Below are 18,251 nucleotides of genomic sequence, written 5' to 3'. Positions count from 1 at the left end.
GCTCAGCAAGCCATAGGGAACGAGTCTCCATGGCCTCTGCATCAGCTCCTGCCTCCAGGTCCTGCCCTGTTTGAGTTCCTGTCCTGGCTCCCTTGCATGATGAACAGTGATGTGGAAGTGTGAGCCAAACAAACCCTTGCTCCCAAGTTACCTTCAGTCATAGTGTTACACCCCAGTTAATAGTAACACAAACTAAGACACCTAGGAAGCTGTGGGTTGCCCTGGGAACACAAAAGTAGTTACTTGGGGCAACTATTCAAGCTCAGGACTTAGGAGACAGGGCTTGGCTTAATGCAGACAAAGTAAGCAATAGAGAAAATATGGGATCACCCAAAACCTAGGTAAATAACAGCATGCAGTACTGAGATGGGCATGCAGAAGCCGAGCCCTGCAAACTGGGACCAGCCGAGCCCTGCACCAGAGCGCGCACAATGGACAGGTACCTGAGCTCCTTCACTTCAGTGTGGTTCCAAATATCGGCTCCAGCCACCTTTTCCCCCTAAATTCTCATGTTACAGCTAAACAAGTCATGTTGTGAAAAACAAAACAAAATCCCCCAAAATACATTTAAAAAAATTCTGGCAAACTCCCGAAGCACACAGAAAACTCGAACTGCATTTCAATCTTGAGATCTCAACAGAAAGAGACGATTGGACTGGAGCAGCATAGCCATCATCATCAGGACTTATGCGCTTAATTACAGAGAAACCCAAAGCTAATAATTTCATGCAGTGCTACAGCCAGAGGAGGCTGGTTACCATGGAAATCTCACTTTCATTTTCTTCTTTTCTGAGCATATTTATGTGATAGAGGAAGAGAAATGTAAACACGGCAGAAAGATCAAACAAGACACGGCACAGTTTGCTGTAAATATTTTACATTATTACAAGAACACAGTGAAAAGGCCCTGCAGACCAATGGATGGGAACAGGTCTCTGGCAGGAGAAAAGAAGGCTGTCCCCCAAAAATGGCCCAACTTTACAAAAATGGTGAGTCTGTTTTAAAAAATGTAGAAGGCAATTTTTGGAACATTCTGTGATGTTAGCCAAAATTCAAAGTGTATTTCTTCTGAATGCAAAATATAACAAATAAATACGTGTTAAATACAGATCTGAGATACAAACGACCAAAGGTAGACAGCTGACTGCTTCATACGCGTAGCTGTCATCCATTTTCAGAATTGTTTACAAAGCCAGAAAAGCCTCCGTGGACCTTGAACATATGTTTCATACTTGATATTTTCAAAAGCACCCTATTTCCAGTGTTTCTTTTATCCACTTCACAAATATATTATTTTAAAACAAAAAAGACTAAAGGTGCTTTAACCTGGTAATAAAATGGCCATACACTGGCGCCCAAGAAAACTGTGAACCAACCACAGGAGTGCTTGGTTCACAATGACGCTTGCAGATGGGACACTTAGACAACAGGTGGCTGAGGGCAGCCCTGCTCCCTCAACACTGAGATCATCTCCAAGTAACAAGCAGAGAAAGCAACTCAGGAAACTGTATTTCTGCTCCTGCTCTCTGTGCTGGGAAAATAGGGGGGCGGGCTGAAAGCCCACAGTAGTTGCATGGCCTGGGCACCCATTGAGTGTGATGGGTTTTCTTTTTGTGCTCAGTCTGCTTGGATTCCTGAAGAAGTCAGAGTATTTGTGTGTCTCTGATGCTAACTTTCATTCTCTTGTATTCTCTTTAAACCTGATGTGCTTGCATAGTTATGCTTTTGGAGAGTTCTGGTATTCTAGAGCACCAAAGCACTTGGACCAGACTAAAAAAACTCAGACACAAACTATGGCTCAAAGTCAACAGAGTGTGCGCCAGTGTTTGTCCCTGCTGTCCCTGGCTGCTCAATCATTTACACTGAAACACAAACCTAAAACCTATGGGCAGTTAAAGATCTAGAGGTGTTTGACTCAAGAAGCTGATTCGTCAGGCAGTCTTGGTGGTCTATGAAGGAGGAGGATGGAGCTGTCCCACAAGAACTATGCCCACATGGACAGCTTGTATCACATGATAAAGCTGGGCAACAGACACTGTGTTAATAAAGTGAAATTCCAGCAGACAAAGGGTATTTTGTGTCTCTGGCCACTCTGACCCTGAATTTGAACTAAATGAGCTTCTTTTATGTTTGATTTGATGCTCAGAGCCACTTGCTTGTGAAGCCTACCTAGAGTAGCCTGTTGAAGCTGGAGGAAACCATCCCATTGACAGTAAATAAAAAGCGAGCTCCGTTGGGATGTGTTCACATCCTGGGTACCGTGTCTGTGCGAGGTCCAGGATCTGAAGAGTGATGGAAAATTCTCTCATGGTGGAACTGTGCTGTTCTTCGTGTAGCTCTTCTGACTGCTGTTCTTTAACTAGCATGGGACAGGCCCCGCAGTACCCCGTGGCTGATTTACCACAGTCCTCTGGGTGAGGATCAAGCTTGGTGCCTGCTACCATGTTTGTACACGCTAACAAGTCTAGCATTATCTTAGGAGCTGGCAACCAAGTTTTCCCACCAAATTCTTTGTAAGAGGAAACCCTTAAAAAAGAAAAGGCATGGAATGGAGAGCTAAAACAGTATCAATAATAACAGCGGTCTAAGTCCCTCGTAGCCCCTAAGGGTTTGAACACAGGGGCTCACTGTTTGCTCTGCAGTGATTGTCAGGAAAATCGAACACCTCAGGGTGATTTGACAAGTGCTTCGCGAGGAAAATAGGAACAGGGACTTGGATTCACGGGCAACTTCTCTTTTCATTCTTGGGTTTTTGCTGCGCTCACAGGTGCCTGAGGCGTGTCTCTTATGGGGTTCTGTTGTTTGCTCTGGTGGTTACAGGCAGACACCTGGCTTTCTTACTGGGACAGTCTAGCATCTGCTGGGTGGCTTTTACAGCCTACTTATCTGATGCTACAGAAATTCCCAGCAAACAGGGAAAGTGGCAATGTCTGGTTTTCTAGGAAGGGAGATACTCTGGGAAGCTACGAGGAAAACTGATGTCTTCGTACAATGTTCTGGGGTGCCTAGTAAGGCAGACTGGCTTACTTTGAACCCTCATCGTGCCCTCTTAGTTGAAGCTTTGGAAGACCACTTAACATGATGTAACTTGAATAACTTAAATATTGCTCTTAAGGAGGGATTAGAGGGGTAGGAATTAGCCTGGAGTAGTGTGTGGATGTCCAGGGCCTACTGTGGAGTATTCTGTCCCATAATTTCTTTGGGGGCAGGAGGACAGTTTGCTAGCTTAAGACAATAAGGAAACCTTTAACCTGGACACGTCCACTCACAGTGGTCTTGATGTCCTTAGAAAAAGTCCCCAAGTCTTTGCTGATAAGGCCGCTCATACAGCATACCTGCCGCCTAACGGTGCCATCTCCACTGGTCGCCTCCTTTCATAGGCTCACTGTGTGCTTGGGCTTCTCAAAAGAGGCCTGCACTTCCTGTAAGGCAGGGAAGTCCTGAGAAGAACTCCTGGGTTTATAAGCCAACAATTAAGGCTTTTCTGTTCTGGTAAAGAGAAACTTTGCAAAGCCGAAGATGAGAAAGGATAGCAGCCAGCAGTCAAAACCGAGTAGGGAAAGCTGCAGCTCTTGGCCTTCCTGGGCCTTCCTGGGCCTGGCATGGCAGACGGGAGGGGAGACATTCTGTGACAGGTCTACTGCTGTCTCCCAGCACTCCAGGCCTCTGTGGAGCACCTGCACCTTACTGCCTTAGCACATGTCTGGGCACACAATCCCGGAGTTCAAGAAGAGATCTCAGTAGATATTCTTGCTTGAGGATTCTTACATGTAAGGAAGCTAAACCTGCCGTCTTACAGTTTTCTATTACTAATGTGAAACCCAGCGACATCTGACAGTTCCCTGGAGACCCCACACTGAGCTGTGTGTGCTGTAACTCAGTTTCCCCATGCTTAGGAAATGGGCTCAACGCCCACCTCTGTAGCTTTGCAGAGAAAGCAGCTACTTCCTGAGACCTAGGAGTGGGGCTGGGGCATAAGGCAGGCCAGAGAGAGAGTCTACTGAAGCCCTTGGAGACTGAAGGGGTGTTATCTTTGGATGTTTCTGTGGGTCTCTCTGATGTTTTCACTGTCCTCTGTCTTCCCAGATGCCTTTGCTGGAAGCCCAATCCCTTACCCCACTGCCCTGTGCTTGGCCTCAGAATGTTTCTATTTTTCTCCTTCTCTTAATTGTTACCAGGGTAAAGTCAACAAACATGGCTACTTTTCCAGCTTCCCAGGCTGCTTTGTTTCCCTTCATACAGCACAGCACAGCAGGGCCCCTCAGCAGGGAACTCCAGGAACCATGGAGTTACTTATTAGTGGTCAAAGGTGTCACAAGATGATGTCAGTATGTTCTCATTTAGGAATTAGCTTCTACTGCATAAAAACAGCTATCTAATGAGATGTGAAGAACTAGTGGCCTTTGCCACGAATGTTTTGGCATTGATAACAGTGCAAATGTAGAGGCTTTGGCTCCTCTCCTTCAGGACCGAGCACAGGGGACCACGTGGAACATAACCTGGCTCAGTGTCAGCTCTGGGAGGTGCCAAGCAGTTCCTGCTGCAGGGAGTGGCCCTGGCACTGGGGTGGGCTCTTCTGCAGCTTTGGGGCTGTTGATCTGTTCTGGGTTTTGTGGGAACGGTCTGACACCTGGCAGTTTCCTTAGACTTCAAGGGGCATTATCTGTCTTGTCCACTTTCTCCTGCTGCTCCAGGGAACTGGTTCTTTCCTGTTTTGCCTCCCTGCACGGCTAGGCAGCTCACTGGCAGACCTGCTGCACCCTGCCCATTACCCTTGGGCACTGTAAAGGAATGAAGAATGTCACAGCAGGTTTTCCCCTGCTGTCCCAGAATCTTCATGCCTGTCAGGATAGAGTGTTTCTAAGGGCAGTCCTGAATTCAATCTTTGAATCAGTGGAGGGCAGTGGGGTGGTTTGTGGAGGTGACGGTGCATTTCTCAAACTGACTTAGGGCAGTGATATATAGTTGACTGACCATCTGTATTAGAATGTGACTTTCAAAGGGACATTTTATGACGTCTGTATCAGTAACTCCTTGCAGGGTGATCTTGCTGGCTTTGAAATCAGCGTCTTTTCTTATACAGAAATGAGTGATACATAGTACACAGTCACACTTGATATGAAACTAGTAAGTCCAGAAAAATATAAAGTAAAAAATCTAATTTAAAATAGTGATATTTAGAGTAAATCAGTTAATAAGAGGTAATATTTTTGATAGTAAAGTCTCACGCCGCTTTAACGATGGATTTCATGTCATATAAAACCTTGATTCCATCTACTGAAGATAACGGCACATAGAGCGTCTCTGCAGCTCTCTTTCGGTTCTGGTGCTGGTTTATATGAGGGCTCTGATCTCCCCGTGACAATCGCATCTGCTGTCAAGAGACATGAAGGATGTCGACGGCATGACAGGTGGAGTGGGCTGGAGGAAGGGGGCTCAGGCAGACAGCCCCTTTCAGATGTCACTCTTGCATCAAGGACATATGGTACATCAGGATAATCGCATGGACCATGAAGGCTATGCCTCAGACTCCCCAGACCATGACACACAGCCGGTCTTCTCACTCCAGTCTGCAGAAGTGAGAAGTCTTCTCATTTCTCACTGCAGTCTGTGACTGCAGCCGGTCTTCTCACTCCCTGAGTCCCAGGGTGTAGCACATATTGCAACCAAAATACTTGCTTAACAACAGTCTTGGTACCAGCGCTGTAGAGTTGGTCAGGGGGGCTAGTGAACAGAAATAGGGGCTCCAAAGGAAACTAATACAATCTCAGTCATAAGAAATTCTGTTCCCAAACAACTCAGCAGTGGAACCACCTGTGAGATGCCCATTGACTAACTCCAGGCTGTACTGATGTCTGAGAAGGGGCCAGCTGTGCCGGGGAACTAACTCTACTGTCCCTGTTGTCTTGGAAAAAGGAGAAAGAAATCACATGGGGCATCTCCCTGTGGACCTTGTAGCGGGAGGGGCTGAAAGAAAGCATCACAATTCACTTACGGTTTTCCTAAAAAATGGCTTTGAGAAGAAAGCTTAGGTCACACAGAATACACAAAGATGCCAATTTGGCAGACAAGTTCCCTTCTTTAAAAAACAATGAACTACTCATTTCTAATGAAGGCTTCTTGTGATTCAACGTAGGAAAAGGCAGAAGGAAAGTCAGACTGCTAAGTTTATGGCCTTCTCCTTCACGCCCAGACAGCTAAACTGAAGGAATGCTGAGTGTAGCCATGAGCAGGGCTATCAGCAACTCTTGGAGAATCCATTTGTAAAATAAAGGCTTGCGGCCAGGCTCAAGCCTATCCACACCAGTGGGAATTTTGGGCTGCACTGTTTACTATTATTATTTAACAAGACAAATCCTGGAATTTGGTGCATGTCTGCAGCCTCTTTTCCCTAAATCAACTTGCAAATCAGAACTGTATTTATATGTGCACTTTTTGGGTACGGATTAGCCTCCTAAAGTACATAATTCCAATAATTATCAGTGACAGAAGGGATGAATAAATTATGCTTCGAGCATAACAAAATTAACAGTAAGAATGTTTTGCATAAGCTTTTCTTAATGCATGCGCCTATGTTAAATTTAATATTCTATACGACTGACATGATCCTGAAAGGCTCCCAATGAGTTAATCTTAAACTGTACCTCTGCCTGTTCTGGGACAAAGAATAAAATAGAATTTAAATGCTGCAGATGTCAAGATGTTTTGAAAAGCTTTTTTAATTTAAGCAAAGAGTTATGATGTGAATTGCAAATCCCAACAGCCTAGATGAGTGAAATTATCAATGCCATGTTCTCTTTCCAGCAGAATGCAAGAATTAAGCTTCGGGTCTTGTTCACAGAGTTCGAGCCAAGCCAATCTCCTTTCCCTGGCTGGGAGAGCAGTGCTGAGAGGTGGTTCTTTCTTTTTCATAGACAAAATTTGTATTATAGGCGGACTGACTTGGAAATCCTGAAAGGGAACGTCTTATCTCCTTCTGAGGGCTGGCAGATGCCTGGAGAGCACAGCGCTGAATCTGAATTCTGGAGTCTGCGCTTGAGTTTCCATGGTAGGTGCCATTAAAAGCGCGCTCTGCTTTAGCAGTGTCTGACCTGCGGGAGCGCCGTGCTGTGATAGGGCTGCTCTGTGTGGGGCAGTGTACTGCTGAGGGCAGGCGCACACAGTCTTTACTTTAGTCTGCATGTATGATCTTTAAATGTGTAGAAAGTGAGCAAGGAGGTTGGAATGATGGGTAGAGTCACTCTCCTCTGCAGTGGCCTCCTCTGAAAGTTAGAGTCTGGTCTATGCTCTACGCTGCCCGGAAGGGAAGGGACGAACTTTCAGTCTCACAAGCTCTTCAACACATGTCAAGGAACCCCTAAGGTGATGTCTGTCTGAACAGAGGCCTGAGGGCTTAGTGAAGACTTCTGGGCCACATCTTCCCCTGAGTGAGACCATCTCCCAGACACACTGATCCTGAGACAACTGTAGATAGATCATGGGGCAGTTCCCTGGACACAGTTAAGATTCACTTCAACCAAATCCTAGTTTTAACTGCTGTATACTTGATAGGCCGAAGACATCTTTAATGATGAGCCTGCTTGCATACCTGTGAGCTATCAGGAAGGTAAAGAGGGGACGGAAGTGTGGGCATCCCTAGGGCTTTTCTTCATTAAAAGTCCTTGTTTTCTGACCCATCTATTTCATCCTTAGCCACAGTACTCTTCAGTAGGTGTATGTGGATGTGTCTGGACATATGAACCATGGGCTCTGAAGGGTCAGAAACTGGTACAAAGAAAGGAAACTCCATTCTGGGACTGTCCCCGAGGATGAAGACACATGATTATCATCATGCTGTGCCTTCTGTGGACCTCAGTATCTCTAAGAAAGTTTCCACTGAGCTCTAGGAGATCCTGAAACATTTCTTAGGCCTTGTTAGGAAATTCAGACTACAGACACAGTGTATTATAAAGGTGCAAATCTGGAGGGATAGCCGGCTGTTTTGTCTTCTCCCTGTTGGGCACTGGCTAGCTGCTATTTCCCAGCCTGCCTTCCTAGTCACACATGTCTCTTGCCAGCCCTGTCCTCTGCAGTCTCCTGCAGAAGCAGCTGCCTCCACCCTGTGTGCCCTCTGGGAATTTTCCACACACTACTTTCTGCAGCCTGACTGAGGAGGTAAAAGACAAAATAACACAGGAGTGTGATGTTCTCACTGGGCTTGTTCTGACAGGAAAGAAAAGAAAAACCCTAGGAGGTCCAAGTAATTCCCAATATATGATTATATTTATAGATACAATCTCGCCTTGGCAGAGGAGAAAGCCCACAGTGGCGGGAAGGCATCCTGCGAGCCTGTGCTACCAAAGCTGTTTATAGCACCGACTGAGGAGGGCCTGCAGCAGAAGCCCACGGGCTGTGCCTCAAGGAGAAGACCTTGGAGGGACATCAATGGTCCCAGGCAGGAAAACACAGGCCTTTTATCTTCTCAGTTAGGCCTGTGCTTTTCTCTGTACAGTGGCCTCAAACAGCAGGGTTCTGTGGTTAGCTAAGATGGCCCTGGGTAGGACTGTTTATTTCTTGAATAAATTTGCCTTTAACATATTTTAAAGTGGAACAGACTTTTAAAAACCCAGTTAATAAAAAACATAACCTGCAAGGACAGCTGTAGTAAGGTGGTATGAAGTCGGGTGGCTGAGGACAGAGTCTCATAGGTGGATTCTGGCCCTTGCTGGCATTATGTGATTTTCTTCTTGATGGCAGTGAGCTCTTTGAGAAGGTCGCTGAATTTAGGGCGGTTCTCAGGCTTATAATCCCAACACTTCATCATGATTTTAGAAATCTCTTCTGGACAGTTCTGTGGGGCCGACATCCGGTATCCTGAAGATTCAGAAGAGGAGAGAACTCAGAGCTGGGGAAGATATGAACACTCACACAGGGCATTACGCTGTGTACAGTATGCTGCTTGTAGGTGTTAGTGCCTTATGCTTTAAGCAGAGCAGAAATTACAGACACTGCTGGTGTCCCTCTGGCGGATGGCATTACAGAGCCATGCATATGTCAGCAGACCTATAGCACTCATGGTGTTTGGTAAGCTGTAGCGTACGCACATACATAGCTGAGTTCTGAGGATCAGCTTCCAGAATTATCAGATGCAGACTCTGGAGATGTGGATTTATTCTGCACTGAGCAGAGAAGGAACAAGTTCCAGCCTTCACAGGCTGCTGTCTGGCAGCGCTGGGGTCCTGGGCTGGGAGGTGTGTGTATGAGGACGGAAGGCAGGCCACCCCCACACTCAGGCTACCCACGGCAGGCTGGCCACAGGAGCAAGGCTGGGGCAGACCTGACCGGAACACGGCTCTCGCTGGAAGCTGTGTCCGACACAAGCATGTGCAGTGTTACTGCCACCTGGTCCTGTCAGGAGGACCACGGCCTTTCTTCAGATCACAGCTTCTCTAAACCCCCTCTGGAAACGGAGGCATTTCCACTTGGATACCACAGGGATCTATCTGTCTGGTGGTGTGGGAGAATTGTCTGTATTCTGTCAATCGTATTTTAATAAAACGCTGATTGGCCAGGCAGGCAGTATGTAGGGTGGAGCAAAGAGACTGGGAGTATTCTGGAAGCAGAAGCTCCCTCAGCCAGTTCTGCCCAGACCACAAGAGAGGAAAGATATAAGCTGCCCCACTGGAAAAGGTACTGAGCCGTGTGGCTAACATAGATAATGATAATGGATTAATATAAGAGCTAATAAGTAGCCTGACCTAATGGGCCAATCAGTTTATAATCTTATGGAGTCTTGTGTGTGATTTTCCCTGGGAGTTGCCAGCTGTGGGGTACCGGGCGGGACAGAAACCCCTACAAGCCGGCCCACATGATACAGTCTGGTGTGGAACACAACACCACTCTAAGGCAGCCTGTCTTCTGCCACCTCAGTGGGGCAGGACAAAAGTGAAGATCTCTCTCTAAAGTGGACAGGCTCTGCACACGGACACAATCTCATATAAACTGTGATAGTGCAGGACTGGTATCTGCACAGTTCACACTTGAGAACTGCAATTAAGTTGCAAAAACGAATTACAAAAGAAAATAATGTTTTAAATAAGTTCACAGTTGTGTTGGCCATGTTCACAGATACACGTAGCTGCATGTCACCTACGGGACATGGGCTGGCTCGCATGGCTTTGCCCTGCTCTGCGGGAGCCATAGCCCCATGGTGTTTGGTAACAGACTGCTATGACATGTTCCCTCCCTACAGCATTGTGACCCTTCCCTCCCAGATCTGGTGGCGGACACGCCATGGGCACTGCTGTCCTGGTGCCCATGAACACAGAGCACCAAGGCTGGTAGACGGGAACGTGACACACCCAGGCCTTGGCTCACCTCTTTCCACCTGTTCCCGGGCCTGCTGGTTTGTCATTCCAGGGTACGGACAGACTCCTAGGCTGAAGGTCTCCCACAGGAGGATGCCAAAGCTCCACACGTCACTTTCAGAGCTGTATCTCCCTGAAAGGGCGGAAATGGTCATAGCCAGGTGAGTCAGCGGGACAGGAGGATAAGGGTTTGGCTCTGAGTGTCACCTAGCACGGCTAAGCCTCCAAAGGAATGTCACAAGTACATCCATTCTTGGTACTTGTGTTAATTCCATGCCGAGCAATGTTAAGAATTAAATGGAGTCTTCAGGAGGCTAGTTTAATCACATGACCTATAAAATGATTTTCTTCTTTTCTAAAAACAAAAAGTCAGCCAGCATGCAGGCTTACGTCCCCTATGGTATCTGAATGAGGTGGTTGGTTTATGTATAAAAATATAAATTTGCACACATCAGTCCCTAGGAGATTAAATAAGTTGGATTCCTACAATTTGACCTTCTGCCTGCATCATTTTTTTCTATATAAAATTACAAACAAAGCAATAAGGAAAGTTTCTTAACTTCATTTTTTTCACTTATCACTGTTTACAGATATTCTTACATGTTTAAAGGTCTCATTTTCTCCACTGATAGTTTCATTTGCAGAAAATGCATTTCTCTGTGAGGTTTGAATAGAGCGGAAATTAACATAGCTGGCTGATAAAAACAACTTCTTCAAATTACATGGTGCCTTGTTTTGTCAGAATACCGAGCTGCACCTGTTGCTGAGCTACATGAGCTGAACTCTTAGATCTTTCTCTTTTGATAGCCTTCAGTAGAAGCACTGAGATAAAATCCCCCCAAAGATGCCTTCTGGAGATGGGTATGAGATCAGGGAGGAGAAGCAGAAACATCCCTCCCTGTCTCCAAGACAATATGCACTTGTTCAACACGTACATATGCGCTCTGCCACAACCAAACTCCATCTGCAGTAATGTTAAGGTTTTTCTGTTTTGTTTTTGTTTTTGTTTTTTTAAAAAAACAAGGTGCTCCAACGCGGGCCTCCATCTGTATCGCCATCCATCGCCAGATGAAGGATCTCCTGGAGGCCCGCGTTGGAGCACCGAACTGAGCCCCCCAAGATCCAAATGAGGAGCAGAAGGAGGAAGAAAATGACGAAGGACTGCGAGGGATACTATCACCCACTGATACAAGGGGTTGGATCTAATGAGAGTTTACCAAGGCCAGATGGACCGTGACTGAACGAGCACGTGATCCAACCAGATTCTCTGAATGTGGCCGGATTTTCTGAATGTGGCTGGCCTGCAGTCTTTCTGAGAAGCCATTGACAATGACACTGGGACTGGTTTCCTCTGCATATACTGGATTTTTGGGATCCAGTCTGTTTGGATGCTCACCTTCCTGGACCTGGAGGGAGGGGGGAGGAGCTTGGACTTCCCACAGGGCGGGAGACCCTGACTGCCCTTGGGGACAAAGAGGGAGGAGGAGAGGGAAGGGGGGAGTGGGAGGGCGTTGGGAGGAGGGGTGTAAATGGAAACTTTTTATAATTTAATAAAATTACTTTCAAAAAAAAAAAAACAAGGTCACATGTAGCCTAGGCTTGCCATGTAGCTTAGGCTAGCCTTCAAGTCCCGATCTCCCACCTCTACCTCTCCAGTGCTGGGATTACAGGTGTGTGTCACCATGTGCAGCTTGAAGGTTTCTTGACTCAGCATTTTCTATCCACCTGCTACCCCAGGATTTACAAATGCCACTCCTGGAAAACTGTAATCTTCCTCTAAAACAGAACAGCCTCTTCCATTTCCTGATGAAGGTAGACCGGCTGGAGTATGCCTGTGCTGGGGTGGCACTCTCAGACTGGACTCACCCACCGAGCAGTTCCTGCCATGGGAATTAGCTTCCCACTTCGGAGAAGGTCATTATTGACATCCCTGTGCTGTTGGGTAGGAAAATTGCTTTTCTTCTCTACACATCAAGTCTTTTCATGAAACTCATTCAGCGGCTAAAAGTTAAGGCTAATTTGTAAAGAAGTGAAGATCTGGAGACACGTAGCTTATGTTGTCTGGTGGAGATCAAGAAAGGCGCTCTGTGTGTACACAGACCACACTTCAGAAAGCCACGGAACCTGCCTGACCTTTGAATTTGGTTTGGTGGATCGTTTCAACACCACGGAGTAAGTCAGGGCAGCAGACTGCTGCTGTCTTGCTGTACTGACCCTCACAGTGCCCGTCTGGAGCAGAGGCACTACGAGGAGACATCCTGCTCACGTCCTGTTCCTGACAACATAACCAATGAGAAAAGGCTGTCTCCTCTCATACCAGACTCTCGGGAGTTCTAGCACACTGAGAGGAGTTTCTCCTAGTTAAGCCGTGAGCTCCACCATCATCACTAAAAAATCAGGTGGCAAGTGGTTAACTTTTAAAATAATTTCTGAGATTATAATTACAGCATTTCTCCCTCTTTCCTCCACCCAAACTTTCCTATATGCCTCCCCACTCCCCACCAGATTCAGGGCCTCTTTTCTCAGTTACTGCATGCATAGCTGTATGTGCACATGCATACATCTTCCTAAGTATGTCCCTGTTCAGTATATTATTATGTTACGTGGATGCATGTTTTAGGGCTGACCGTTTCATACTGGACAACCAATTGGTGTGTTCTTTCCTGGGGACGACCCGCTCTCCCACTCCCTGCTGGAAAACTTTCCCAATAACTGATAAGTAGGTGACATTATTTCTTAGTTGAAGACGAGTATACTACTTTTTCTTTATAAGCCTAGTACTTCTGTTGAAAACCAGACTGAGAACAGAAGGAATACAGTCTGAGTATACTAGCAAGTAATGGCTGGGGAGTGTTACGATTTGAATGTGAGCTGTCCCTATAGGCCCATGTGTAATCTATTAGTCCCTGAGTAGCGGTGCTATTTGGGAAGGTAATGAATGAAGCCTGTGATTTTTACTTGTCATAAGCGGTCAAGCACAAGAAGAAAATTCAGGCACAAGGGCTTTTCACAAATATTTTGCATCTAAAGAAACACTCTGTACAAATACGAGTGTTACAGCCATATCTTTTGTCCAGAGGTTTTCCCTTGAGAACAGCACCCAGCTCTGCGAAGACACCTGTGGGTTCCCTGAACTCCAAGGCTGGTGGTGGTCGATGACTAGGAAGCTCACGAGAGCCCCTCTTGCTGGGCATGAAGTATCTGACTCAGCCCTGACAAATCTCCATAACACTGACACTCAAATCTTTACCTAGAAAGAAACTCTGGTGGCTCCTCGAGACATGAAACTAGTTCCCACTCACATCCTGGGCTGCTGGTGCAGATGTGAGGTACAGCGCCAACCAGGACAGACACACTGACAACCGTGGGCTGACACGGACTGCCTTCCATGCATTCACATGGAATGTGTGCACTTCTCACAATAGAGATATGTAAAATTTTTCAGTGGACAAAAAAAATAATAAAATAAATAAATCCCTGCTCTCATAGAAGATAATAACCCACGTCTCTCTTTGCTCAAGACTTATGTAAGCTCCAGGGACAGAGGCTGAGAGCAGGATCCTGCGGAGGGAGAAATGAGGACCTGACTGACACTACTTAACCTTAGATGAGATTACTGAACCAGTTATAAGACATTCAAACTAGCAGACCAGACCCTGCAACACTTGATGCAAGCATACACCAAGTGTGCATGTGCGATGTTCTGAGGAGCGGTGCATAATGGAAGGGAATCATCTTTGAACACGAGACTTCTTGGATGTCTAGCCACACTCACTGGCTACTGTAACCTAGCGATCTCACAGTGAGATGTCTGAGGTCTGTGTCTGAGAGCAAGGTGAGAACATTTACACTTGGTCCGTGCTGCCCCTCAAGTAGTTCCAGCCTGGATTCTGCTCTACCCCAACCATGTTGTGAGTGCTTTGTGCTGATGCAGGCCACTTCCACTACCGAAAGGAAGACTAGAGTCCATTCATACCATAATTAAGAGCCTCTGGTGCTGTCCATTTAATCGGAATCTGCTTTAAGCCGGAAGATGAATATACTCCGCCGTCTTCTTGCCGAGACATTCCAAAATCACTGATTTTCAGAATATTATTTTCACCTACCAGGCAGTTTCTTGCAGCCAGGTCCCTGGGTTATAACAAGACACAGAGAACGCCCATTAAAACAAGTTGAAAGCCGCTTTCACATTCATGACTTCCACACTTTGCATTTTCACATCTGCAGTGTATCTATAATGAGGTTAAGAATGATCGCGATTTACCAGGCTTCCCATCAATTCTGTCACAGGTAAAAATCACCCAGGAGGACATTTGCATACGGAGCAGGCCACATGCTAGTTTTCTAGGCATCAGCCAGATTTCCATTTAAATAGAAAAACTCAGATTCTCTGTTAACAGAGGAAGTCACAGAGGTGAGGCTAAGAGAATGTGACATTGTTTCTATGTTGACCAGCTTCCCTAGGGCAGCACTGCCCAAGGGCTGCTGGGATAATGGACTGTTACCTACTGTCCACAAAAGCAACTCGGTCACGTGCTGCTGAGTATGTGCAGTGTGGCTAGCGTGCCTGAGAAGTAGCGGCAGGTGGCTGCGGTAAAAGGTCATCTCTAGAGGTTCCCCAAGGACAGGCAAAGGCTAAGGTGGGGAGAAAGTGGACGAACTCTCCTACTGCGCCCGGGACAGACCAGACTGCACAGTGGCTCGGCTCTCTCTCCCTCATAGCTCTACTCTATCCATCACGGGATGTACCAGAGCTAACAGAGAAGTCCCTTCCCCAAGTCTAGTGAGGAGGGCACGCAGCAATCAGATCCATATATAAAGTCATGAGTGTTATCACCATAGGACAGGATTTAGGGTGCGTGGATGTAAACGTGCGTAAAGGGACAGACTCACAAGAGGGAATCCTAGGTTAGACAGGCTTGTCCAAAGGCCTCTTTGATAACTGGCATTTACTTAAAGACCTGGAGAGTGTGTGTTGGTTAGGTGTGGTCTGAAGGAAAGGCGGGTCAGTCAAGTTTGACAATGACAGTTTCCTCCTAACATCCATTTCTTCTACTTTAGTAAAGGAACCTGGAGTTTAGCTGAATGTTTGGCCATATGGTTTAAAACTTGAAGCTTTCTAGTGTCCCCTGAAGTCAGGCGTGGCTGTGCCTTAGGTGCGGGCTGATGAAACCGCAGCATAGGAATTCTCTACAGTGTCCACACAATTGTTTGAAAGCAAGGAGATAGACTGTAGCTCTCCCCCTCCCTTCTGCTAGCCTGAGCAGGGATATGAAGGAAGGTGTTAGCAGAGGAGACCTAGCACGAAGAGCAACCACAGCAACACCATCAGAACAGCAGGCAACCAGGAGCCTGGGATCACTTACGAGTTCCAGAGTTATACTCTGTGCTTGGATTTGTTACATATGAGAATTCTTATGCTATTTAAACGGTTTTCATTTCTTAACTTTGTGTGTGCGTGGTGTGTGTGTGTGCGTGCGTGTGTGTGTGTGTGTGTGTGTGTGTGTGTGTGTCTGTGTGTGAGATTATAAGCAAAATACAGTGGTGAACCTGGATTTAGATACCTTGAGTTGGAGAGATCTATGGGATGTCTCAGTGGAGGAGGAAGTAAGCAGCTGGCATATCAATTCTGAAGTCACAAGAGAGATCAAAGAGACAGCTGCAGTTTTTAGATGGCATTTGAAGGTATGGGATTAGAAAAGCATGCACGGTCAGTGTAGAGAGATGGAAGGTAGCATCCAAAGATGACATAATGGTCTAGGGAAGGGGCAAAAACAGACTAAGGGGGCAGCACAGAGGCAGAGAAAGCCCTACCTCTCTATTCAGCGAGGACTGCATTTCAAGGAGGAATACTGATCAGTCAGCCACTATGGAGAATTCCAGGGCAGACCGTGAGCTGGCTACTGACTGGTCGACATGAACTAGGGCAATCTTAGAGATGCGGTGGTGGCTGTAATAAGAGCATGACCACAGCGGACAACGGAAAGGAGAAAAAGCAGCTAAAAGCTCTGCTGAGCAGATTTGCCATAGAGACAGAAGTAGAGAGGTCTACAGAAGGGCTTCAGCACGAGGGGATGCCCCACCCTGCCCACTGCAGAAGCCAGTCTATGTGTGCATGCTGGGATATGATGCAGGGAAAAGTGGCCATCACAGATGAGAAGCTCTTTCAAACCACACATGAATCCTGCCACCTCTTGCATTCTAATTTAGATTCCTAACGTTCAAACACGTATGTGGGACACAGGCGGTGCTCAGAAACACTCTATGAGTGGATACCTTCTCATATAAATGTTCCAGGATAAAGGCATCCATTCTGGCTTTTCATTTTAAATTATCTTCTCCTGAGTAAATAGCTGGTTTTCTTTTCAACTGATTCTTATATGTGTGGTTTTGGAACACATATTTAAGAATTAATTTTTGGAAGTCTTGAGTCATATTTAAAGCTGTTTTTTGAAATGAGGTCTCACTGGGCCCTGGCTGGCTTTGAAGTCATTTCAATCCTCCTGCCCCAGCATCCCAAGGTCAGTGGCTCCAGGCATACACTGACACCAGGTAAGTCTTTGCATCTTTAGCAACAGACACATAAACATTCCACTGGTACCTAAGAGTACCCAATTAACCTTACAATTACATGCCACAATTATGACCAGAGAAATAAATAACATTTTCCGCTTTGGTAGGGAACTTGGCTGGCTGTCCTTATAGCCATTCACAGAGAAACGGGAAGCATTTTGCTCTGCTGATTTGCTGCGACTACTTTTATTCATCGGATCAAGACTCACAACGGAGAACCATGGAGGAAGCCCAAGTTAAAAACTGAATCTGACTCACTGCCTGGCTTTAAATGTGGCAGCTCACCATGCGCTCCCACGGGGGGAGTTTCCTGCCAAAGCAAGTGACAGTGAATGGCTGGTGTGTAATTCACTGCATCTGTAGGAAGCTGCTAGCCATGTCCTGGGAACTCCAGGTCTTGCCCACGGTTGGCTATAATACACTCCAGTCCACTACCTGTCTGTGTGGCCTTGACATACTTGGCTGTGCTTTCCTCATCTAACAAATAGAACTTGGCAGGGCTAGGAGGGGTAACGCATACAAAGTGGCAGCATACGGTAAACACAGCATCAACTTCCAGTAAGCCACTGTGGGTACTGCCCTTGCTCATGGGTTAGTAGTGCTACTGTTGAAACTACGGCTGTTACATGAGGCCCGGAACAATATGTGGAAGTCATTTTGCAAACCATGTCAATATCAGAGTCTGTCAGGGTCACAAAGGAATAGGAGCAACACCTGAAACATGACTATAGAGCCATGGTGCAGAGATCTAATAAACGATGTGTCCACACTTTCACATGTTTGACTTCCTCTTGAGACACTGAAGGAGTAAGAATGTCGACTCTCTCATGTGGGTGCAGGCCTGGCTCATCCGGTTTGGGAGATGGCACTGTGGGTGTGCAAGGCTTCCCTGCTGCACTGTAATGCTGCACACAGAGGATGATCCAGAAGGGGACTAGGGCTTCGCTACTAACTAGGTTCAGATTAGACCGCATTATGTCACTGCGTCAGATCTCATGGCTCCCTCCTTTCCCTTTACCCTCTTCTGGGGATGAGGAGGACATGTTTTCTAGTACCTTAAAACAGTCATCAGATACAGATCTGTGGTTAGTAACACGGGGCTGATGTGTGGGAGATTTCTGAAAGATTGTGGCTACATTTAATTCAGAGGATCTACTGCAAGCAACACAGCCTTTAAAATTCTGGATCCAGACAGTCTTCAAAACCCATACTGTAACTTTGGTTCTGTCATGACAGTAAGCCCATAATGCACTGCCTGCTGGTTATAACTAAAGCCTCCAGGTGAGCCAGGCAAACACAAAGAGTTTTCAAGATTCATGCATATGGATTCCG

The 18,251-nt window shown here is 46.4% G+C and overlaps 1 protein-coding gene across 6 annotated transcripts in view; it reads right to left on the bottom strand.

Moving 5' to 3' along the window:
- Positions 1-860: 860 nt before the first annotated feature.
- Positions 861-18,251, bottom strand: part of Fer (FER tyrosine kinase) — a 341,616-nt gene continuing 324,225 nt past the window's right edge. For all 6 annotated transcript variants that reach the window (XM_087906023.1, XM_087906015.1, XM_087906014.1 and 3 more), the window contains 3 exons: positions 14,323-14,477; positions 10,357-10,479; positions 861-8,853 (listed from right to left, as the gene is read on the bottom strand). In XM_087906023.1, coding sequence (XP_087762149.1) covers positions 8,711-8,853; positions 10,357-10,479; positions 14,323-14,477 — 421 coding nt within the window. In that variant the 3' untranslated portion in view covers positions 861-8,710. The remainder of the gene's footprint in view (positions 8,854-10,356; positions 10,480-14,322; positions 14,478-18,251) is intronic.

Source organism: Myodes glareolus, chromosome 1, assembly GCF_982192425.1.
Source record: "Myodes glareolus chromosome 1, mMyoGla1.1, whole genome shotgun sequence".
NCBI classification, from domain to species: domain Eukaryota; kingdom Metazoa; phylum Chordata; class Mammalia; order Rodentia; family Cricetidae; genus Myodes; species Myodes glareolus.
This window is presented reverse-complemented; position numbering and strand designations above follow the sequence as displayed.